Source organism: Ptychodera flava, chromosome 21 (genome assembly GCF_041260155.1).
Source record: "Ptychodera flava strain L36383 chromosome 21, AS_Pfla_20210202, whole genome shotgun sequence".
Taxonomy (NCBI): Eukaryota; Metazoa; Hemichordata; class Enteropneusta; family Ptychoderidae; genus Ptychodera; species Ptychodera flava.
Window position 1 is genome coordinate 33,716,977 of NC_091948.1, and position 26,831 is coordinate 33,743,807.

General features: G+C 35.5%; 1 protein-coding gene across 1 annotated transcript; it reads left to right on the top strand.

Moving 5' to 3' along the window:
* Nucleotides 1–1,187: 1,187 nt before the first annotated feature.
* Nucleotides 1,188–26,831, top strand: LOC139122070 (methylmalonyl-CoA epimerase, mitochondrial-like). The gene is made up of 5 exons (XM_070687446.1): nucleotides 1,188–1,300; nucleotides 5,011–5,110; nucleotides 6,087–6,142; nucleotides 13,627–13,773; nucleotides 25,624–26,831. Exons 1-5 carry the CDS (start codon nucleotides 1,253–1,255, stop codon nucleotides 25,774–25,776), a joined length of 504 nt encoding a protein of 167 aa, XP_070543547.1. The 5' UTR covers nucleotides 1,188–1,252; the 3' UTR covers nucleotides 25,777–26,831.

The window sequence follows — 26,831 nt, forward strand, 5'->3', positions numbered from 1 at the left end:
TGTGGGTTCAGTATATGTACATGTGTAGTGTGAGTAAAAGCGTTTACAGCATACAGAAACACAGACATTTCAAAGATCAAAATAAAAACAATTTAGCAGTGAAATTAGTTGTAGTTACAAGTGAAATTCCTCGAATAAAAAGAAAATTCATTTGGACCGTGCTGTGAGATAAAAAAGCACCGTGTCATGAGAGAAAAATAAACGTCCGTCGCGTCGCGACGTTAAATTAGAAGGGGCAGGGCAGCTATGGCGGATATGCCATAGGACTCTTCTATTGCAGAAGAGGGACGTAGGATTAAAAATAACGAAAGGAAGTTTGGCTTGACTTGCATTTCGGTCACTTCGATTCTACAATATTTTATAATGCTATATTGCTGTCGTGCATCAATAAGGTAATCTTATCAAATCATTCGTAACTGAACCCACATCAATGGAATTTTTACGCAGACGTAATTAATTTTTGCCCTTTTTTCAAGGTTAAATCAAAGCCGTAATTTATCAGTACTACGTTTTCTTCAGCCAAGAATTGCATACGTTCTTTAAATTACTTTTGAAACTGGTTGAAGAATTGTATGTCAGTTAATGAATTTAGAGAAAAACACACTTGTAAACTTTCTATCGTCAGTTTGGTCACTGTAATCACTTTTTCACACTTTGGCAAAATGTAGAGGAGGCATTCACAATTTGCATACTTTCTCATGATCATCATTTTGTGTGCTCGTCAATAGGTACCATTGGCCTGGCCAGAGTTGGATTAAGTCAAGTCGGTCAAGACTGATAAATCCAAATGTCCACTGATGCGTTAAAAATGTATCAATTTAAGAACTTGCCTTAGGAATATGGCTGTACAAACTGCTAATATCAGGTAGTGTCGAAAATCTGCAACCAGAACTGCCCAAAACATTTTATTTTTCTTTAATATGCGGCCATCTGATAATGGTGGGGGACGCTTGAAAAATTTTTAACATATAGATGGGGGACTTGAAATTTTTTGAGGGTATTCAATTAGGGGGAATCTAAGAAAAATATGATTTCAATAGCGATTCCTCCAGCCGCCTCACCCCCCCCCCCCCCAAATCATCATTTGTGAGTGCAGCCTTACAATAACAAATGTGAGTATTGAACAAACAAGTCCACGAGAGAGAAAAATGAATAGCGCCTCCAACGAACAGTTTCCAACAGGAAAGGCGAGGGTGAAAGGGTGAAAGGTCATGAGTCAGGGTACAACCGTGCACAACAACCCACTTTGACCATGGCTTCTGTACTTCGTTCGGTCACCGCCAGTGTCGCAAGAAGTGTGGTAAGTGGTGAAATCCATCTTCCATGCTTAAATCGCTCTATAGCGGACCGTATCATAGGGTTCTTCACTGGAATAAGTGACACAAGATCAGGTGTACAGTACTAAAACTGCATTTGCAGACCGGACGCGGACGAGTGCAGTGTCACGTATGTTTTTTAAGCTTCGGGTCTGTAGCCAACAACTTTCCCCATCGCACAAAGTCACCAGGGAAAGTTGTAGGCCACGGAGCTGCAGCAATAGCTGTACACATCGTTTCTGCTCTGACGACCTTTGATGTCGCCAATTAATGCATATCAGCGAAAATCGGCAACGAGTGTTGGCTCAAGCGCTCTGGGGATTCAAACTGGGGTCCATTACTGCCCGTCACTGCCCGTCGCTGCCTGTCACTGCTCATCAGGAAATTAGCCTTCCAATCACTGTAATCAGTCGATATTTCACAAAAAGGGTCATGACATGGCAGCAAATCAAAAGCGAGGCACTAATGTAGCGTGTCATATCTTTGCGTTCAGTATGTGACGAGTTATTACATAAATCAAGTTAAATCAATCAGTTATGGCATAAACTATAAAGCATGGTTGCAGTAATGCGTTACATGTAAGACTACCAGAAGTTCAATGACATGATGCTTATCATCAGTCTAAGGGAGCCTTCAGTAATTACAGGGGGGCGGGCCGGGGGAATTGGGGGGGAGGGTCACTTTTTAGAAAACAGTTCAAGGGGGAGGGTCACTTTTTATAAACCTATCTTGGGGGGAGGGACACGTTTGACAGAAGCTGATATTATGGCCAAAACTTTGATTGTCCGTGTGATATTTCCTGAATCATAAGGAAATCACCAACAAAATACGCACACACTTATAGACCGCCATGCATAGTGAATTGACATTGGGTGAGATTCCAAAATCAAATTTCCTACACAACCATAGATTTGTAACCACTCTAGTCTAATCAAGAACAATAATCTTAATAATCAAGCATACATAAATGCACAGATTTATCTAATTTTGTACTGAAAAAAAATTATTCATAGTTTCATCATAGACCTCTATGCATATAGTGAATCGACATTTTGGTGAAATTCCAAAATCAAATTTCTTGCACAACCATGGACTTGTAACCATTCTAGTCTTATCAAGAACAATAATGTGAATAATCGAGCATGCATAAATGCACAAATTTATCTAATTTTGTACTGAAAAAAAATTATTCATAGTTTCATCATAGACCCCAATGCATAGTGTATGGACATTTTGGTGAAATTCCGAAATCATATTTCTTGCACAACCATAGACTTGTAACCACTGTAGTCTAATCAAGAACAATAATCTAAATAATCTAAATATTCAAGCATGCATAAATGCACAGATTTATCTAATTTTGTACTGAAAAAAAGTATTCATAGTTTCATCATAGACCCCAATGCATAGTATATTGAATGACATTTGGTGAAATTCCAAAATCAAATTTCTTACACAAACATAGACTTGTAACCACTCAAGTCTAATCAAGAAAATTAATATCAATAATCAAGAATACACAAATGCAAAGATTTACCTATTTTTGTCTTGGAAAAAAACTATTAATAATTTCATCATAAACACCATGGATAGTGAACCAACTTTTTAGATGAAATTCAGAAATCAATTTCTTGTATACAAGTGTTCATTTTACTTCTCTATTCAAGCAAAGTACATTTAAATACATTATCAAACATATATAAAATACAGATATAGCATGTTTTGTGGGGGGTAAATTGTCAATAATTTGCCTGATAGACTCCATGTATTATGTATGATTTGATATTTTTGGATGAAGCACTAAATCAGCTACATCTTGCCTTCTTATAGTTGCACAAAATATGGTGACCCTCCCTAAACTGTATGAAATACCATATCTCTTCAAAGATTCTTGCATGATAAATTGCGACTGTCCCTCCAAAAACACCAGCCCTCCCCTCTGTAATTTGTCCCTAACATAACAATTGAACCAATTGTTATGTAAATTAGCTGATACTGTTTTAGTTATTCCCGGGGAGAATACCGCAGTGGTTGGGGGGGGAGGGTCAAGTTTAGAATATCGGACAAGGGGGAGGGTCACATTTTAGACAGGAGGATTGGGGGGAGGGTCACATTTTACGGTACAGGTGTTTGCGAAATTCCCCCGGCCCACCCCCCCTGTAATTACTGAAGGCTCCCTAAGCCGACTTATTTGTCAACGTGCTTGTGGCTTTTTGGTTTGATTTGTTGTATTTTCTTTTTCTAAATACTGGATCTATTTTCATGTTTTATGCCTGCTGAAAAATAGTCACATCATGAATTGTTGGTTTCAAGTTTCTTTCAGCCTTGCAATATGCACATATAGAATGAGATAATTTTTTTACTGAGAGAAGGAAAAAGCATCAATTTTCAAGCTTACAGGTTCCAGATGTTTCAGGCAGCAGAATGAAGGGGAAGCATAACATTTTCATAAAGTCACAACAGAACAAGAAATTTTTTATATCCACCTGTATCAGATAAAAGCAAATACATGCAGGTTGTTTTCAAACTTTCCACTGTAAATTAACCTGATGAAAGAGGTAACATCAGATGTCCTACATTTTGTTTTCAATAGAATACACAGTCCATTGATGAAAATGCAAAGTTTATGGTATTTCATCAACCCTCATAGTAGCTGTGATATCGCAGCAGTGCTAGTGGCGGCTATCGAATGCACTCGGGTCAAGGGTCACAGCCACAGTACTGCTGCGAGCCAACCCATAGGCTTTTTTGGTAGTTTACTATGACACCGATCGGTGTCACAGATACTGTAGGTGATACTGTAGGTACAGGTTGATTTATTCAAAGATTAATGTATTTTATTATTTCGCGAGCTAAATCACCGACACCAATAGGTGTCGTAGTAAACTACCAAAAAGCCTATGGGTTGGCTCGCAGCGGTACTGTGGCGTGACCCTTGACCCAAGGGTGTTCAATAGACGCCACTTGCACCACTGCGGTATCACAGCTTCACTTGTAGTATTTTTGATTCATGTATTAGGTTTAAAAGTGTTGAGTCTGCCTGTACGTGGAACATGCCCAGCTTTACAGTAACTAGGGAACATAACATATGATTGCTTTTCTGTATCATGTTAGAAAAGAAAGATATTTTGTGAGAGTAGGTCAGATGTACAAGAACAATAAGGAGAGTAGAAATATAGAATATATCAATCCAAGAACAAGAACATCTCTGCATTATAATCTTAGTCAGCAGAGAATTTGTTCTTATAGTTTTGACCAATTATATTTTACCCTTATCCTGCCAAGCTCTTATTTCACCATTCGGTCAAGTCAATTAAAACCAGTGGGGCATAACAATTAACATGCTCCGTAAATACTGCAAAGACTTGAACATTTGAAAACAGAGATACTGTGAACATCATCTTTATCGCCTTTACCTACTATGACGCAAATGCCAGGTAGGTTAAAAGAAATGTATGATTTGGCTCAATACTTCTTTTTGCTGACTTGGCAGATGTGAGGAAGTAACAGGTCTGGTGGGAAAGGGAGTGTTAATATCTTGTGTTGAATCTCAATCCCTCCACAAAACTGTTGTCAAATAAGACCCATGCACAAACAATAGTGCATTGACACAGAAATTGACTTTATTTCCTTAGATGATGATAAAAAATAATCAAATTATCATCAGATGATTTTTATCTTTGACACTCTACAGAGGTTGTTGGCAAGCACACAGTCATACTGTACAAGTAGCGGAGACAAAGTATGGAACCTAGGCAAACTAAACCATGTTGCTATAGCAGTGCCAGATTTGGGTAAGTTTAGATTTGTAATTCCAATACATACCGCGTATTGAAAGACAACAACAATGCAATTTCTGAAAAATAATTTTCCAACACTTGTCAGTTCCATGTATCTTTTGCTAGGTCAGGGTCAAAGAATTCAAAGGGGACAGACAAAACTTAGCTAAGTTCCACATCTTGATGACTTAATCATGTTTTACCCAGAAATACAAAATCATTTTTTCTTGTGAAATGAAAATAGCATATGTAATCTCCAAAATTACAACTTCAACTGCTAAAATATGATGACATGAAACCTAAATGTACATGATACAGAGCAGTAAGATGGATATTACAAGTTCCTTATACTAACCCATCTGGCATATTTGAAATCAAGTCATTATGACATACAGGTACAGTATGCAATTAAAATTTGAGGCCAGACAAAATAAATAAGTTGTCCTCAGAAACAGTACTCCTCATGTTTTTAACTGAATAAAGGTTTATTTGTTCGTTAGTTTGTTTGTTTGTCAATTCTGTAAGATAGTTGTTCATATTTCCGCAACTTCTCCTCGATTACATCTATCAAATTTTACTCCTTTTCCTTCCCTTGTCTTTTCTACATAAAGGCTGGTGAAAGCTCAATACGCTGTCTGGTTTGACATGCAGAGTCCCAGAAAATGAACTTCTTGATAAGTTTGGTAAATTGATAAGCATTTGAGAGATATCAAAATTATCAAAAACAATTTGATGTGTTTGCTAAACTTTTATAAGCTCCCCTCCTTACAGATAGAAATTCACTTGATTTCTAAAAATATTCAATACTGGGGAACATCTCTGTTTAGGCAGATGTCAGATATAATAAACAGGTCTAAGGTTAGGGTTATTGGTAAGTGTTGGACATGTGGACAGCTCTAAAATTTGTGGGCTTAGACAAAATGTTAATAATACAACATGGTAAGCCGTTAAAGATCACGTCAATTTAAAAACTGTTTGAGTTCTATTTCAGAAAAGGCTACTGCCCTCTATAGAGATGTACTTGGAGCACAAGTCAGTGGTCAACAGGTAAGTGCTGTAAACAAGAAAGTTTTGTGATAGAAATCTGTGTCAACATTCAAGCAGTGAGTAAATACAGGGCATACAGGGACATTCAACAATTTGGTTTTATTATTATTATTATTATTAGACTGTATTTAAACTCGATAAACTGTGGAGCCTGAGGCTCTTCTCACACAGAGTCGAGTATAACAACATTTACAATATTTACATAAAAAAATAATTCAGGAAGAAAACTTTATACTGAAAAATAAAAATGTACTATACTGAAAAACAAATGTAAAAACTTTATACTAAAAAAATGTAATCTACTGAAAAAAAAATGTGAAAAAGATGTACTTTGAAGCGTTTTTACATTTTTTTTCAGTATAAATGTACAATAATAACATGTGTATAAATACAGAAAAGACCAAGGTGATGGTCATTGGAACCTCCCAGAAAAAATCTAGAACAGACAAATGTATAAAAGTTGGTTTTCTTACTATTATTTTATTGTGATATCAAAGCTAAAACCTTTGTAATGCGTATGTGAAACGTTTTCTACATGTCATGAGCTATTCATTCAGAATGTTATCATTGATGCATATTTGCACAATTGAGGTATTTTAGGTTCAAAAATTCAGGAACAAAAATGACAAAGTAAACAAACAAATGCAACATCCATCAATGCTCATCTGTAAATGTACTCGGAAGAGACATTCAGCAATAATGGTCTTTGTCTACCTAGAGCGCCCTCATAAAAGATTTGTACTTTTTATGTCGTTTTCATTACTGAAGGTTTCAACAAACAAGAAATAACTCACTATTCCAAACTAGCAGCGTCCCCAAACAAACTTTCTGTCATTGTATTGTCTCTATATTGGAATACCGATAAAAAACACAAAAAATGACAGTCATTTGTCATGTCATGACAGTACAACGTACTTTAATATTTAAAACTGCTTCAACATGAAAGAAACAATTTTGAGTATTGGTATTTTTTAAGGTTGTTATAGAGGAAGTTTACCAGTCTGAGTAAAATATAAATGTAGTTTATTCTAAATAATAATACAAAAACATTCCAAAACCATTGGTAACTTCTGGATCTGGATTTTTTTATTGTAATGAATTATATTTAGTCAACATTAACATGGCAACAAAGAGAAAATTGTCATTCCAGATACGATATTAACTTTATTGTAATTTTATATGTCTTAGCCATTTGGTCAAATTTTTTTGTTTCTTTGTTTGATCAATGATTCATTTAAGTTCAGGAAAAAATAATAAACACTGAATGCAATGCCGTTTGTCATATGAAATATTAATTTTGATAAGTTTTGCCTCTAAGTTCTCGTTTACTCATTTTGAAATTTGCAGCAATTTTACAGCAAAACATAGGCATATACTTGCATTGGCTTAGCACATTACAAAGCTTGGTATCATTTTCCTATTATTACATGGGGAATTCTATAGCATTTCTGTCAGTACACAATCAAAGGCAGTATTCTGACTTCATCTGTAGCCGTATTACACAGATGAATAAAAGCCATTGATTTGCCTCACATGTGTCATTTAAACAGCTATTGCTGCAGAGATTTCAGTGAGTTTTCAACACTCAAATTACTACAGCAGCCTGAGCCATCCAAACTAACATATTGTGTACCATGTATGTAGAGATGTAATAGGTAATCTAAAATGTGCAAGTATATCATCCATGTATGCAATACACTACACACCTGTGTGTTGTACTATTTTTTTAATTGTCATTGTACAGTTGCAACTACGCATCACTTCCTTCAACAATTTGTTCACAGAAATCTTACTTCTTTGCTATATGTATCTTAAAGAGGTGTCAAAAAAGGCATCAGATCTCTATGGCAACAGTCAAACACACATATATAGTTCACTATTTTTGCGATTGTATTATTGTATTGATTGTGAATAATGAATAGACATGAAAGAATGATTCATCAGTTTATGCCAGTGGGGGATTTTACTTGACATAACATGCAAAACACTTCCAATTTGTCACAGCCCGCATGCAGGTACTCATATAGTTGACAGGTCACTCACCTCAGAGACTGTCTTTGATAAAACGAAACCCCACTGATCACAGCCTACCACCTGTTGTTCTACAGGAGTGTTTTTGTAAAGGGAGTGGCATCAGCCTTATTTTATTGTCACAAACCACAGCTTCTTCAAAGAGGTCAAACGAGGGCTCACCTGTAGTATGAAAATCTGGTGCAAGACTTACAATTTATCTGTCAGTCGGCATTGTTGGTTTTCAAGGTGATAGTGTGTGAATACTCCAAAGTCCAAATTTTACAGCCTCCTTGATATCAGTTTGTAAAGTCATTGAGACAGCAGCTAGGAATGTTGCTGTACACTAGTCAGTTTAATGACATATGATATGAGCTTTGCTCTAGCAAAATCAGTATTCTGTTGACATTGCTCTGCACATGGGGAAGTTTTGGTAATATGGAAGCCAAAAATTTCCTACCTATGTACCGACAATGTCCTATACATCCCTGTACTTTCAACTTTGCAATGCCAAAAGGTCATTGCATATGAATATCCCCATACATTGTACATTGGGTGTATTATCTAAAAACACAGCTACAATAATGTTGTAAGGAACCACTTCATATACCCTAACATTCCAAATAGTTCAAGCCTTGAAAATGAAAGACTTTAAACTTTGCTCAAACTTTCCTCAAGCTAACTTTCAACCATTCTTTTATAAACTCAATAAAAATCAGGGGTCGTCATGTAAAATTCGGTCTTGGCGAAACAAATTGCCTAATATTTACTGACATTTTAAATTCAAAATGGCTGCAATCCCTGTGTTATCTACATGAAGGAAAATAAAGTTCACAATTTTCGTAAAACTAAGCCAGTACAAACTTATTTATTCCATGATAAGCTACAAAATGGGCTCCAACAAGTGGTAGACCAAAAGAATATTACAAAAGTTTGAGCATATGAATATCTGTCCCTGAGGTGTGTTCTAGCTTAATCTAATATATTTTGCAAAGGTTTAGGAACATAGATGTCTGGTTTGGTAACCATAGCAACATCACTGCTGCTCTCCTCAAATTACAGCATTGGCATGGTGTTAAACCCCTATGCTGACTTAATCCAAAAATCTAGCAACATATTTATATAATGATTGCAATTTCAAAAGAAGACAAAAGACAGAAATGTTTCATAATCCTCTTAACAAATCGGTTATCCTGATCCTTGGCCTTTTCAAGCCAGGGTTTAAGAATCCTTGTAAAATGGCTTGGAAACTCAAGTGAAAACTACGTGAATAACAGTCTTTATGAGAAACAATAGCTTGATCCTTTGATGATATTTTGATTATTTATATTCAGTAAACAAGTAAATGTTATAGAGTTTTTATACTCTCCTCGGTCAAGTATGTTTAAATACGCAGAGTGTAAATTGTCAGCTTATTTCCAGATGTACAATATGCAGTGTTATTGATAACAAATGAATTCAGTTGTCAGCAGTGATAATAATAGCTGGTACACACTTACAGACTTGAACACTAGGCATCGGAGGTGTAGAACAAAAACCTGTGTTTCTCAAACAGTATAAATACACTGGGAAAACTGGCAATGTAATTGAGTTTAAACAAAAACTCATAAACTTGAAGACTAAGGTAATGATTATATAAATTAACAATGGTAGTGCAGAATTGTCAAACATGTACATTATCATTTATCAGCCTGAAATAGCTGAGATAAGAATTAATTCAGCCCTGTTCAAAATTTTGTGATAAAACTTCTGATAAAAGAGTTTGGAATGCGGATGCAGAGACATCTAACAGTTTTATCAACAAAAATGCACCTATACCGTATAGTACAGATGTAAACATTGCTGCTCAAATAAATTAATCAGTTATACCCTTAAGGATAGTACATAAGCATCTTGATCCCCAATACAGATTCTCTGCATCAGTTGAGAAACAAGTTTATCTGCTTACAATTAGACAAAAATGTTGATTTCTGGATTTCAATATTTCAGCATTAATCTATTGTAAAGTTAGAAAATACTCTAGCATACTATAAAACACTAACTTTTACAGGGTCCATGATTTACACATCCAAGAGATTCATCAGTGTTTTGCAAAAAATTCAAAATATTCATGTTCAAAAAAATTTACATTCGTGAAGATAACACCCACAAAAAAATGCGGCTAAATCTGAGAATATACAAGTATATCCATGTTTTGTTGTCTAACCAAACATGCAAAACGTAATCTACAAATCCTGTTGCACATGACCAATAAAATAACATACAGTCAAACCTGTCTTTGTGGTCACCGCTACACAGGGGTCACTTCTTTATAGTGGTCACCTTGCATCAGTCCCCATGCAGCAGCCCCGTGGCATTTTACATGTTAAAGGCCCTTTATACGGAACACAGCCACCTTTCTTATATGGTCAGTGGCTACATGTATTTGCCCCAATCTGGAACAACATCTGTGTATAATGGTCAGCATATCTGACTTTTAATGACCAAAAAATGCTTTGAATGAAAAGCAAGAAATGTGTATACTGAAACTGATTTCATAGCTGCAAAACGACTCGTTTAGAAATTGAATACATATATTATGATTTTTAAGAGATTTATGATATTGAACTTTGTTATTGCTGTTGTCTTTTCCTAAATTCACCACTCAGCACACCACCTACACTGTAAGTAATGCCACACCCACCCTTTATAGAAAGACCATCTCCATATACATGTACATGTAGTGGACACTTTGTTTAGGTGACCAGTATACACAGGTTTGACTGTATATGTATAGTTCAATATCTACTGGATATATTATTATATTGTAATGCAAGCATTAGCATTTATGCATACAACGTAATACAGACACAGTCATATTGTACAAGTATGCAGTAAGGAACCAAAGTCTAGTGTGTATGTAGACAACACATACATGAATGCTATCATGTCATTATACACATACTTATACTGCAAAACAGTAAAGGCACATTACACACATGTCAAATCATGATTTGATCATATATAGCCAGCATACGTGCATAAATCCCTACACATACATATTCAGACGGCATACATGTAGACATTTATATTCAATAATACATGTATTGACAGGCAAAGCCACACTTTCACATATCAGGTTGTTGTTATTCCATCACACATTACACACGCACTGATGCTCCTCCACAAACATACTTTCACAGAGGGAGGAAAGACAGATGTGCTCATTCACACACCTATCCTAGAGTTAATCCCCCTGTGAAGCAGTCAGGACGTTTTCAGTAATCAGGGTTAGAGACCAACAGTGGTGAAGCCAATACAAAGAGGAAAGTACGTCAGTGAAAACGGTACCAGCTAAATTGTAATACTACAGAATTTGCAAAGAATACGGCTGCCAAGTCAAATGCAGCAGTTTTCATTGTTCCTTGACCTGCCTTAGGGCCACCCCTGCAGATACTTTTAGCTCATCAAAGGAGATTTGTAACTTCTTTTCTTCACTGCCATAAATCACACGGATACATTTCTCCCAAAAGATGGACACTACCATTTTGAAGTTGAGGGAAGATTAAAACTGAGATTCTCATGTTTTCAGTCGTGAGAACTGGACTCATTGCTGTTTTACTGAGAGTAGATACCTGCCTTTACAAAATGAAGTGATCGTAAAACCATACAGCAACATGTGAAATATTCTCCTAAATCATTTTAAGAGTAATTCAGAGACTGTGTCCCATGGACTGAGTGTTGTCAGCTAGTCAGTCATCCAGACATGGACACTCACCAAGGTTATCAATCTGAATAGACTAGACCTTGTCATCAATTCTCACATACACACAGCCTGCAACTTGTACCAAGACAGTGTTTAATGTTTTCATGATCACTATACATGATCACAGACTACAAAGACATTTGATGCACCAGCTGTCTTGAAAGAAAATCTCATTCATTCTGTAGATTGAAGAATATGAGGGTTCTTGACCTGAGTTACACCTACTTCAGGGAGATACAACATTAGCTGTTCTAACAAATATTACTGCAAGTCTCCAAATCAATGTCTTCAGACTTGCCCAGTGTCTTAGTCTGTACCCATCTCTCTACTCACATTCTCATAAAAATAACCACCATAACCATAATTCTTCAAATCTACATTCAGAATACAATTTTTTTTCCGCAAAGACATCAGGCATATGTTGATCAAACACCTAATCTGTCACAGATCTGAAGGTTTTTGTAATTTTGGTCATCCATGTCAATAATGCACAGAAAGTGTTCTGATCACCAGATAAGAAAGCATAGAGAACCTTAATTGCAGAGTTCTTATAATTCATGTTTCCACTCTGCAGGATATCATTGGTGGACACTCACTTCAGAGTTGGATGAAAAGAACATTGACCCCCTCTTTCAAGTAATTGCATCTCAGCAATGACTCTTGAGTTTGTTATGAAATGTCTCAGATTTCATCGATTTGATGTCATTCTGGACAATCCTGTCACACTCACTGGGCAAGGAAGCTATGACAGTGATTTTAAAGAGATAGCGAAAGCATACTGTGTGGTAGGCTGGACATTTGCACTGCTTTGAATGGATTCCTGAAGGGTGGTGTTACCATAGCAACTGCCCCAGCAATTAACATCCAAAACAGTGTTGAACACAATGGACTCCCTTGTCAGGAAAAACGAATTTTCAGGAGGGCAGAAATATTCTTGGTCACTGAGTAAAACCAATCATTTGACCCAATCACAGGAAATATGAGAAGAAGCCCTTTTCTCTATATACTATGAACTAGCCTTAATGTAGAGTCTAAACCTCTTCACAACCTAAATTTGATTTTCTTCCAATTGTCACTTTGGTGTGGTTGGTCTTCAGTACAGGGAGAGGGGTGTGATAGAGAATAATATTGCCATTTTGAACAGGGATCAGTTAATATTTCTGCTAAAGCCAGCAGTCATTATTCCCACTTTTCACTGTGGTGTGGTTGGTCCTAAGTACGGGGAAAGGAAGAAAGCATGAGAAAGTTTAAAGAATAGTTTCTTGATTTTAGACACATCTGTTATCATTTCTTTGTAAGTCATCCATCACGATACCTTATTAGAGTCCAGCAGTTGCTCTGTAATTAACAAGCTGCAGTATACAAAGTCTGATATTGGACCTTGAAATGGTGGAGGAAAATTGACGGTTGTATTGTTTCAGCAACTAATGAGCAGAATGCTGAATGAAAGGAAAACAGTTAGACTTAGCAGTTGTAGTGCCATGCTTAAGATTAAGAATTGCCTTTTTGTTCAGCAAATAATGCTGAGCGCATACTAATAGCTTGTTGATTGATACTGTTATTGTTAATAGTAAAAACACATGCAGAGATGACATGTAATAATTACCACAAACAGAAAGTCTTTGACAGAAACAAATTAGTCAGAAAAGGCTAATCCCTTGCTTGTTTTTTGTTTTCTAATCTATGTCTGACATTTTCATTTTAGGCTATGTCTGACGTTTCATTTTAGGCTTTGCCAGAGCATGGAGTCACAACAGTCTTTGTGGAGCTTGGCAACACCAAACTTGAACTGTTACATCCGCTGGGAGACAAAAGCCCCATCCAGGGATTCCTTGACAAGAAACCAGGAGGTGGCATGCACCATATTTGCATAGAGGTATGTAATCCATATTGTATAGTCTTACACATTCAGTCTGATCAAGGGAACCAGTGGCTATGTCATAAGCCACCAAGTATGACAGCAAAATGTTGACTGAACAAGGCTTGCAGCGTATGCTTCAGAATTTGTTTTGGATTGGAAAGTGAACAAGAAATCTGATTTAATCAGAATTGTTATCTAAAATACTAAATGGTAAATGCAAGAATTGTTATCTTTAATTGATTTATTCAAACTAGCCAGTGAATTAACATTTGTTTTGATATGGACCCAGTTTGAAATCTTTTGAACACATGTTTACCTGTACATCAAAATTATCACCACTATTAAAGAGTAAAATAATCTATTATGTGATAAAGTTCAATCATAGTGAAAAATTTTGTAATCTGATAGCTAAATGAGTTGTAACCATTTCATGAGTAAAGTTTTGTACAATGCTGTTATTTTTCTCTGTCAAAATCAGACAACCATCACATGAAATGGGTTCACAAGGGGTAAGAGAGAGCAACAAAAATGTACCATTTGAACCAGTCTTATTTTTCACAAATCATCAAGAGGTTGTTTTCATTGAAAATAATTCCTAATGCAAATACAACCATAATGAAATTAAAACTGGAGATAGATTGAAACTCTTCAGTATTAAGAAACACATATTACCATACAAATAAATTCTTTGGATAAACACAACAGTACACCTCCAATAAAATTCTGTGTAATTCAAGTGCACATTTTGAATATGTGATATAAGTATCACAAAGCTCAGGTGCATCACTGCAAGCAAATGTTTATCAGGATGAGAACTTTGAGTGGTGGGTCAATCAAGTCAAGGTAGTAAGGTATGCTATTGTGGAGTGGATAAAACTTAGTGTTTTTAGTCCCAGAGAAAGTGAAAGACTTTTAGTAGATTGTAATGTTTTATGTGAGGAGAAACATAAACTGCTTCTATCAGCTGTGTCTCCAAAGTTGAAGCTGTGTGAAATGGATGACAACTGAATGAATTGAAAAAGGCCGATTATTGAAACTTTGTGACCTTGCAATACCATGAAGGTCAGTGAATCAAGCTATAAAGATTGATAGCATGGAAGTGTTGTAAATCTTGTGTCGCAAAGAATGGCAAGGTGCTGGATGGCAAAGCAGTGAGCCACACGTCCTAACCATTGTCCAGCACCAATGAACTGGGAATGTTAAGAACCTTTGTGCTGACATAGTCTTGCTGTCAGTCAGAAAAGGCTAAGCCCTGTATCCAGACAGCTATGTGTGTATCAGAGTCTCTGAAGAAACAGGCACTGAAGAACTGTAAAGGCCACCATGGTATAGTTGTCCTGGAAACTTAAAGTAAACAAAAGTCTAAAAAATAAAGGCCACCAGGGTTGTAACCATGGTCACAACTGACCTGTTGCATTTTTTGTTGCTCCAAGAATGTTCTCCTTGGGTGATTTTTGCACAGTTTCAACAAGAGATGTATCAAAAGTAGAGAGCTGATACCTAATTCAATTATGCGGATTGTCTGATACATCTCTCTTTAGAATAAATTCTGTTGGACATCAGACAGATCAAGACAAACATGCATGGCACAGATCCATATTTGATGCTGTCTTCTAATAACAGAAGTTCCCTGGACGTGTTCATTTTGCAAATCCCCCTGAGATCCAACACAAGTATTTCTGCGGTCACACACCAACAATACATGGAGGAACTTGCTGTGGAATGTGACATCAGGTCACCTGTTCTTAACAAGAAGACATTCCCTTGTTTACATTGTAATTTGATGAATTTATTCTACTCAATGTGCAATTTACCTTTGGGTATTAGAGACTTTTTGGTGCTCTACCGCAGGGCTTTGAAACCAGAAACTGCTCGGTAGATTGCTGCATTGTCAGCTGTTTTGGAGTCTGAATCACCAAATATCAACGGACAACAAAGCCCACACTCATTGACTCACTTTACACCACTGTATACCGTACTGAGGATCTTCAACCACGCCAAAAATTTGTTCAGACATTTTGTAGAACAATAAACTCTGGTGGAAGCAAACATTTCTATGATGCTTGCATTAGTCAAAAATACAAATCTAATGTTAAATAATATAAAGAATGGGTTCTTTAAGTGATATTATGATGCATAATGACTTGTAAAGTGTCCCACCTTCCTTGTCAATGCAGGGAAATATTACTTTCTCATGAGCAGATTAATTTGCATTCATTTGTAGGGATATTATATTCTGTGTCTTTTCCAGGACTTGCTGAATTTTTACATCAGTCATAAAACTTCTTCCATTCTGATGCCATGCATTTCATATGCTTATCATCATCATCAGATATTTGAAGTGGAAAGAGTCGGCCCATTTTTTATAGTTTACAGCATAGGGTAGCAGATGGCAATGTGAGGGGATTAAGTTACTCATTTGGCTATACTCATGTTGTAGATTTGGCCATTGGTCTACATGAAGAACACATTATTCACTTGATTTGGTCTATAAAACCATGGGTCAAAGGTCATGTAATTCTGTATATGTAATATTAACAGGGTTTTAGTGCTTGTAACTTGTTAACCATAGGCTTACACTATTAGGGATCAGTGTTTGCATGATTTGAAGTTTTATGTCAGATTGACCATGACTTTATATAGATAAAATGACATTATTCTACAGACAGGCAGGTTTTGTTCCCGGTGATGCTTACAGGTTGTGATTACTCTCAGTGTTCACTGATTTCTAGAATCTAAGTGTAATGTATCTGTAGATATGGCTGAAGTGCCGTCAATGTAATTTTAAGACAAAAATTGTTAAATAGTATATGTATTCATGTGGTTTTACTTGGTGAGTCACACCTGATAATATAGTAAATACTATTAATCATTATACATCTACCATCGAGAACAATAGAATTTTGAGTGTGCTAAAAAAGCCACATGGAACGGGCATTCTGTAAGGCTTGTACCGTATGGCTTGTACCGTTTCAAGGCGCCCACACCCCTGTGGCTGCATCTGCACGTTCACCGTTGGACGGTTTCAGAAGCGCATCTGTGCCACACTTAGGCTATAAATTGGAAGGAAAATTGTTGACATTGCACGAAAATGGTCAGTACTCAGACATTTTGATGCCCCAGTCATGAATGAAAGATGTAGGCCGTGGGCTAGAGGGGGTCTACGTGCACCCCCCACACAGGATAACAAACCTGTATTTTTCAGAAGCCTTGGGATCCCTAGAATACGAAACGGAATTTTAACAGAAAAAATATAGGGATGGAATAGCTGTTATGGTCATGTTTTGAAGGGTACCGCAAAATCACGATTTTGCAACCCAATTGCATTTTCGTCAAATCTGTCTTCTTGTAAGTCATCTGCTGAGCTTATTTTTTAACATAACCTCACTTGTTGGTAGCATTAGAAAGGCAATTTATTCTTCTTTAAGATGATATATTGCAACATGCAATATATTCTACAGTTTTTGTGAAATATGACCAAAACTTACCCCATACCCCAAAGTTTAACATTGCAAATTAGAGTAAATCTCAAATTATACCAATTTTTTAGCTAGGCAGAATAAACAATGCAATTCTTTGTATGAAATCGGTTTCATTTGGTACAGGGACATGTCGGAAATATGAAATAGACTTTTAACAGAAAAAATATTGGGTCTCTACAGCTGTAACAGTCATATTTTGAAGGGAACCGCAATATTACAATGTTGCAGATTTGCATGCCTTTTTGTTAAAGCTGTCTTCATATTAGTCATCTGCTGAGCTTGTTTTTGAATATAATCTAATTTGTGAGGTATCATTAGAAAGATAATTAACTAGTCTTTAAAATGACATATTGTAACATGCACTATCCTGTATAGTATTCATGAAATATGACCAAAACTTACCCCATACCCCAAAGTTTACATTGACAATTGCAGTCATAGCTAAAATCAAATTCTACCAATTTTTTAGCTAGACACAAAAAATCTGCCCATTTTTGCTATTAAATCTGTTTTATTTGGTACAGGGACATATCAGAAATATGAAATAGACTTTTAACAGAAAAAATATTGGGACTTTACAGCTGTAACAGTCAGATTTTGGAGGGAACCGCAATATCACAGTGTTGCAGATTTGCAAGCATTTTTGTTAAATTTGTCTTCCTATAAGTCATCTGCTGAGCTTGTTTTTGAATATAATTTAACTTGTTAGGTATCATTAGAAAGATAATTTATTCTTTGTTAAGATAACATATTGTAACATGCAATATCTTGTACAGTATTCATGAAATATGACCAAAACTTACCCCATACCCCAAAGTTTACATTGACAATTGCAGTCATAGCTAAAATCGAATTCTACCAATTTTTAGCTAGACACAAAAAATCTGGCCATTTTTGCTATTCAATCTGTTTTATTTAGTACAACGACATGTCAGAAATATGAAATAGACTTTTAACAGAAAAAATTGGGACTTTACAGCTGTAACAGTCAGATTTTGGAGGGTACCGCAATATCACAGTGTTGCAGATTTGCATGCATTTTTGTTAAATCTGTCTTTCTATAAGTCATCTGCTGAGCTTGTTTTTGAACATAACCACACTTGTTAGGTATCATTAGAAAGATAATTTACTAGTCTTTGAAATGACATATTGTAACATGCACTATCCTGTATAGTATTCATGAAATATGACCAAAACTTACCCCATACCCCAAAGTTTACATTGAAAATTGCAGTCTTAGCTAAAATCAAATTCTAACAATTTTTTAGCTAGACACAAAAAATCTGGTCATTTTTGCTATAAAATCTGTTTCATTTGGTACAGGGATATGTCAGAAATATGAAATAGACTTTTAACAGTAAAAATATTGGAATTCTGTAGTTGTAACAGTCATATTTTGAAAGGTACGGCAAAATCTCCATATTCCTGACTTGCATGCATTTTTGTTGAAAGTCTCTTCTTATAAGTCATCTGCTGAGGTTTTTATCGAATATAATGTAAGTTGTTAGGTACGATTAAAAAGATAATTTACTAGTCTTTAAAATGATGTATTGTAACATGCAATATATTGTATAGTTTGTATGAAATATGACCAAAACTTACCCCATACCCTAAAGTTTACATCTAAAATTGCAGTCATAGCTAAAATCAAATTCTACCAATTTTTACTCAGACATAAAAAAATTGGGCAATGTTTTGTATTAAATCTGTTTTATTTGGTACTGGGACATATTAAGAATATGAAATAGACTTTTAACAGAAAAAATATTGGGATTCTATAGCTGTACAGCAAAATCTCAGTATTACTGACCCGCATGTGTTTTTGTTAAATCTGTCTTCCTATAAGTCGTCTGTTGAGCTTGTTATTGATTATAACCTGGCTTTATTGGTATCATTAGAAAGGTAGTTAAGTAGTGCTTTAAATGACATATTGTAATATGCAATATCTTGTATAGTTTTCATGAAATATGACAAAAACTTTCCCCATACCCCAAAGTGTATATCCAAAGATACTGTCATAGCTAACGTCAAATTCTACTGAGTTTTTACCTACACACAATAAAAACAGCAATGTTTTGTATTAAATCTGTTTTACTTGGTACTGAAACATGTTAGAAATATAAAGTAATATTTTAACAGAAAAAATATTGGGATTTTATAGCTGTAACAGTCATTTTTGAAGTATACTACAAAATCACAATATTGCTGACTCGCATGAGTTTTTGTTAAACCTGTCTTCTTGTAAGTTGTCTGCTGAGCTTGTTTTTGAATACAACATGATATGTTAGGTATCATTAAAAAGGTAATTTACTCGCCTTTAAAATGAAATATAGTAACATGCAATATCCTGTATAATTTTCATGACATATGACCAAAACTTACCCCATACCCCATGGTTTATATAGAAAGGACTGTCATAGCTAACATGATCAAATTCCACAAATTTTTAGCTAGACATGATAAAAAGGGCACTGTTTTGGTATTAAATCTGTTGTATTTGGTACTGGGTTATGTCAGAAATGTGAAATAGACTTTTAACAAAAAAAATATTTAGTTGTATAGTTGTAACAGCCATATTTTGAAGGGTGACGCAAAATTGCAGTACCGCAGACTGGCACCTTTTTTGTTAAATTATTCTTCTTGTAAGTCATCTGCCGAGCTTATTTTGTAACATAACCTGGCTTGTGGGGTATCATTAGTAGGGCAATTTATTCGTCTTCAAGATGACATATTGTAATATGCAATGGCCTTCACAGTTTTCCTGAAATATGGTCAAATTTTACCCCATACCCCAAAAGTTCAAATCGCAAATTATCTTAAATTCTTCCATTTTTTGCTACACATTATACAAAAGGCAATTCTTGTATGAAATCTGATTTGTTTGTTACAAATGTATGTCACAAGTATGAAATAAACTTTTAACGGGAAGATGATACTATTTAGTAGCCATTTGGATCATTTTGGAGGAGGAACCCCTATATGGCAAATGTATGTGTTTCGACAAATTTGCCATGATACCTGGGTACCCTTCCAAATATGATCCAAAAGGCTACAAAATCATATCATATTCCTGTTTAAAGTTAATTTCATATTTGTGACATACTTTTTTAACAAAATCACAGATTTCATAGGTTGCATACAGGCATTGCCCTTTGTATACAAAGTTAATAAATTGTAAACAAATGGTAGAGTTTCAGATTCGCTGTAATTTGCTTTGTAATTTTCAACGTAAACTTTGGGGTATGGGGTAAGTTTTGGTCATATTTCATGAATACTATACAAGACAGTGCATGTTGCAATATGTTATCGTAAAAAAGAATAAATTACCTTTTCAATGGTACCTAACAAATTAGATTATATTCAAAAACAAGCTCAGCAGATGTCTTAAAAGAAGACAGGTTTAACAAAAATGCATGCAAATCTGCAACACTGTGATATTGCGGTACCATTCAAAATATGACTGTTACAGCTGTAGAGTCAAAATATTTTTTCTGTTAAAAGTTTATTTCATATTTCTGACATGTCATTGTACTAAATAAAACAGATTGAATAGCAAAAATGGCCAGATTTTTTGTGTCTAGCTAAAGAATTGGTAGAATTCGATTTTAGCTATGACTGCAATTGTCAATGTAAACTTTGGGGTATGGGGTAAGTTTTGGTCATATTTCATGAATACTGTACAAGATATTGCATGTTACAATATGTTATCTCAACAAAGAATAAATTATCTTTCTAATGATACCTAACAAGTTAGATTATATTCAAAAACAAGCTCAGCAGATGTCTTAAAAGAAGACAGGTTTAACAAAAATGCATGCAAATCTGCAACACTGTGATATTGCGGTACCATTCAAAATATGACTGTTACAGCTGTAGAGTCAAAATATTTTTTCTGTTAAAAGTCTATTTCATATTTCTGATATGTCCCTGTACCAAATAAAACAGATTTAATAGCAAAAATGGGCAGATTTTTTGTGTCTAGCTAAAAAATTGGTAGAATTTGATTTTAGCTATGACTGCAATTGTCAATGTAAACTTTGGGGTATGGGGTAAGTTTTGGTCATATTTCATGAATACTGTACAAGATATTGCATGTTACAATATGTTATCTTAACAAAGAATAAATTACCTTTCCAATGGTACCTAACAAATTTGATTATATTCAAAAACAAGCTCAGCAGATGACTTATAGAAAGACAGGTTTAACAAAAATGCATGCAAATCTGCAACACTGTGATATTGCGGTACCCTTCAAAATATGACTGTTAGAGTTGTAGAGACCCAATATTGTTTCTGTTAAAAGTCTATTTTATATTTTTGACATGTCCCTGTACCAAATAAAACAGATTTAATGGCAAAAATGGCCAGATTTTTTGTGTCTAGCTAAAAAATTGGTAGAATTCGATTTTAGCTATGACTGCAATTTTAAACGTAAACTTTGGGGTATGGGGTAAGTTTTGGTCATATTTCATACAAACTATACACGATAGTGCATGTTACAATATGTTAATTTAAAGACTAGTAAATTATCTTTCTAATGATACCTAACAAGTTAGATTATATTCAAAAACAAGCTCAGCAGATGACTTATAGGAAGACAAATTTAACAAAAATGCTTGCAAATCTGCAACACTGTGATATTGCGGTACCCTCCAAAATCTGACTGTTACAGCTGTAAAGTCCCAATATTTTTTCTGTTAAAAGTCTATTTCATATTTCTGACATGTCCCTGTACCAAATAAAACAGATTTAATAGCAAAAATGGCCAGATTTTTTGTGTCTAGCTAAAAAATTGGTAGAATTTGATTTTAGCTATGACTGCAATTATCAATGTAAACTTTGGGGTATGGGGTAAGTTTTGGTCATATTTCATGAATCCTATACAGGATAGTGCATGTTACAATATGTCATTTTAAAGACTAGTTAATTATCTTTCTAATGATACCTAACAAGTTAGATTATATTCAAAAACAAGCTCAGCAGATGACTAATATGAAGACAGCTTTAACAAAAATGCATGCAAATCTGCAACACTGTAATATTGCGGTTCCCTTCAAAATGTGATTGTTACAGCTGTAGAGACCCAATATTTTTTCTGTTAAAAGTCTATTTCATATTTCCGACATATCCCTGTACCAAATAAAACCAATTTTATACAAAGAATTGGATTTTTTATTCTGCCTAGCTAAAAAATTGGTATAATTTGAGATTTACTCTAATTTGCAATGTTAAACTTTGGGGTATGGGGTAAGTTTTGGTCATATTTCACAAAAACTGTAGAATATATTGCATGTTGCAATATATCATCTTAAAGAAGAATAAATTGCCTTTCTAATGCTACCAAACAAGTGAGGTTATGTTAAAAAATAAGCTCAGCAGATGACTTACAAGAAGACAAATTTGACGAAAATGCAATTGGGTTGCAAAATCGTGATTTTGCGGTACCCTTCAAAACATGACCATAACAGCTATTCCATCCCTATATTTTTTCTGTTAAAATTCCATTTCGTATTCTAGGGATCCCAAGGCTTCTGAAAAATACAGGTTTGTTATCCTGTGTGGGGGGTGCACGTAGACCCCCTCTAGCCCACGGACTAATGTATAATAATGATAATTAGGTTATCATGAAAATACTGCAAGGGATGCACTCGGACATTGGCACCATGCATCGCCCTCCGCTTCGCTTCGGGTGATACGCTGCGCCAATGTCCTTGTGCATCCTTTGTGCACATATTATTGCATCAAATCTTTGCTTGAAAATATATTTCTGTCTTTGTCATAGTGGCACAATACTGGCTTCCATTTTGATGTTCACTTATTATGTTGTTTCATATATTAAATTTACAGAAGAGGATAAATTGATGCTGCCATTGAATGAGTGTGCAGTGTATACATTGTCTAACTCACATTGCCATTGAATGAGTGTGCAGTGTATACATTGTCTAACTCACATTGCCATTGAATGAGTGTGCTGTGCATACATTGTGTAACTCATATTGCCATTGAATGAGTGTGCTGTGATTACATTGTGTAACTCATATTGCCATTGAATGAGTGTGCTGTGCATACATTGTGTAACTCACATTGCCATTGAATGAGTGTGCTGTGTATACATTGTGTAACTCACATTGCCATTGAATGAGTGTGCTGTGTATACATTGTGTAACTCACATTGCCATTGAATGAGTGTGCTGTGCATACATTGTGTAACTCACATTGCCATTGAATGAGTGTGCTGTGTATACATTGTGTAACTCACATTGCCATTGAATGAGTGTGCTGTGCATACATTGTGTAACTCACATTGCCATTGAATGAGTGTGCTGTGCATACATTGTGTAACTCACATTGCCATTGAATGAGTGTGCTGTGTATACATTGTGTAACTCACATTGCCATTGAATAAGTGTGCTGTGTATACATTGTGTAACTCAAATTGCCATTGAATAAGTGTGATGTGTATACATTGTGTAACTCACATTGCCATTGAATGAGTGTGCTGTGCATACATTGTGAAACTCACATTGCCATTGAATGAGTGTGCTGTGCATACATTGTGTAACTCATATTGCCATTGAATGAGTGTGCTGTGATTACATTGTGTAACTCACATTGCCATTGAATGAGTGTGCTGTGCATACATTGTGTAACTCACATTGCCATTGAATGAGTGTGCTGTGCATACATTGTGTAACTCATATTGCCATTGAATGAGTGTGCTGTGTATACATTGTGTAACTCACATTGCCATTGAATGAGTGTGCTGTGATAACATTGTCTAACTCACATTGCCATTGAATGAGTGTGCTGTGATAACATTGTCTAACTCACATTGCCATTGAACAAGTGTGCTGTGTATACATTGTGTAACTCACATTGCCATTGAATGAGTGTGCTGTGCATACCGGTACATTGTGAAACTCACATTGCCATTGAATGAGTGTGCTGTGATAACATTGTCTAACTCACATTGCCATTGAATGAGTGTGCTGTGCATACATTGTGTAACTCACATTGCCATTGAATGAGTGTGCTGTGCATACATTGTGTAACTCACAATGCCATTGAATGAGTGTGCTGTGCATACATTGTCTAACTCACATTGCCATTGAATGAGTGTGCTTTGCATACATTGTGTAACTCACAATGCCATTGTATGAGTGTGCTGTGCATACATTGTCTAACTCACATTGCCATTGAATGAGTGTGCTGTGATTACATTGTGTAACTCACATTGCAATTGTATGGGTGTGCTGTGCATACATTGTGTAACTCACATTCCATGATACATGCATTTAAGTTTGCCACTCTCTGATCCTGAATGACACAAATTTTTCAAAATGCTGCTGTGTATCATTGATCTTAAAATGTCAAAATACTGACCACTACCAGGACAAGAATCAAAACTGACTTCAATCATAAATGTTTTGAATATTAAAGCTTAAAATTGTAGATTAATTGATATGTCACAACTTTTCTGATGATCAATCCAAGTGTCTGTAACTAATGTGATTTTTGAATCTTGGGTTGTATCAATCTCCTGAGAGCACCTTCTGACAAGGAAACCAGACCCTGTAACTTCCATAGTTCCCTTTGCTTCAACTGACCAATGATAGATTTTTAACACATAACTATTTTTGAACCATGAGTTTTCATTCACCATTCACCATGTCCAATTACTGTGCATTTCACTTATCTTCAAGTTAATGTAGGTTCCGACACAAATGTGTTGTGGTTTTGACTCCAACAGGTGGCACTATGCCAGTTCCTTATATCAGCAATAACTACAAACCTAAAGATTAGTCTGAATTGAGAGCTCATGAATATTCAATGACATATTAACACAGATTACAAATAGTCTTATCAGTATCACCATAGCTGGCAATTTCCTACATAGCAATTTAGGGTGCAAACACAAAATAAATCTGTATGTGTTTACAATGATATAAATCCTTCTGAAGATAGCAGTAATGCACTGTGACCAATGGACTGGACTTATATATGGCATTTCAGAATTAAAACTGCCAAGCAGTAATCAATACAAAACACTCTGATACATGTAACAGTGAAGAAATATCTTTCAAGACACAATTAGTATTTTGTTGTTCATTTCTATGGAATTGTAAGAACAACAGCCAATTATGCATGTAAATAGTAAAGTTCTCAATGCAATAGTAACCTGTTCTTTGTCAAATTCAGGACCAATAAGATAGTCATGTGTTGTTGCCACTGAAACTGAGATAACCTTTGAACTTTACTCAAGAAACAATAACACCCATTCTGCTCCATTTTATTATTGCTATGATTGTCCAAAAGTGACCATTTTGCCACTGCACTGAAAATATCACAGCTGTACATTGTTTCATTTTGTTTTGTTTTTCAGGTGGATAACATCAAAGAGGCAATGAAAGATCTAGCAGCTCACAAAATCAGATCTCTGGGTAAAGAACCACGAATAGGTGCCCATGGAAAACCAGTTATCTTCCTCCATCCAAAAGATTGTGGTGGTGTGTTGGTTGAACTTGAAGAAGCTTAGACAATCCTCCTCCAGTTTCAAGTGTCAATTTTACAACATAGGCCTACTTGTACATAATGTTATTTCCGTATGCATCATGTGATCATCAAGCAGCAATCCCATTGGTTGGTTTGGTTAGTTTGTAACAAGGGCGTAGAAAATAATGGAATGTTGTGTGACCCAGGACTGTATAAAGGGGTAATAGCTCCATCCTTTGATAATATTTTTCACTTTTATTTAAGAAAAACTTTTCTTCTCCCATAATGAATGTTGAAATACACTGTAACTAACGATGCGACTCAGGTTCAAAGGTCAATTTTTTTTTAATTTCAAAATCTGAACCACTGACTTGGGTCTTTCTTTTGGGGAAAGGTGATGGGTCACATCGTACCAGGAAATTCCTGAATATTACTAAAATGGCAAATTATCAGCTACACCGCGTGCCATTATTTCCCTTTTGTCTTAACGGTCGCAGATTACTGACCACGATATCTTTGATAAACACGCAGAGATTATGTATAGGCTTGGCGGTATAGTGCGCATGGGCTATCTTCAACATTATGCTCAGCGTTTTGAACTCCGCATGTATCGGTACGGCAAACACGTCGAGCAGACCAAAGCCGGTGCTCGCGCTCCGTACCGTCGAAAAAGCAAGCGAGGTCCACAAAAGCGGACCTGAAAAAGACGGCAACGTGCGCAAAGGTCGATTTACAAATGAAGTTCCTCTGAGTCCATTCTATAGTAATCCATGAAATAAGTTAAATCATCTTGGCTCATAGAGAACACATCTGACTGGGTGACAAAATGAAATCAACTTAGAGGGCACCCTGATCATTGGTCAGTATGCTGCCTGCCTCATTTTGCATTGACCAATCACTTGTAGGTAATGTACAAATAGCAAGTTGGTTTTCTAAAAGCAATGCATGGATGTAGAATTATGTTAGTTCAATTTTTTTATGAATTTGCACCATATTGTAGTAAGACCATTATTTATTCTTGTTTCAGTCGATGCTTTTAATCAGCAAAATATGTTATTGTGAATGGTGATGTACAATAAACATACAATGATACATGTA

What these genes read in the sequence shown, in the direction of transcription:
- LOC139122070 (XM_070687446.1), top strand. Translation starts at nt 1,253, where the DNA reads ATGGCTTCTGTACTTCGTTCGGTCACCGCCAGTGTCGCAAGAAGTGTG. An exon ending in CCAGTGTCGCAAGAAGTGTG is followed by an intron (nt 1,301 to 5,010) that starts GTAAGTGGTGAA and finishes GACACTCTACAG; the next exon opens with AGGTTGTTGGCAAGCACACA. An exon ending in CACAAGTCAGTGGTCAACAG is followed by an intron (nt 6,143 to 13,626) that starts GTAAGTGCTGTA and finishes GTTTCATTTTAG; the next exon opens with GCTTTGCCAGAGCATGGAGT.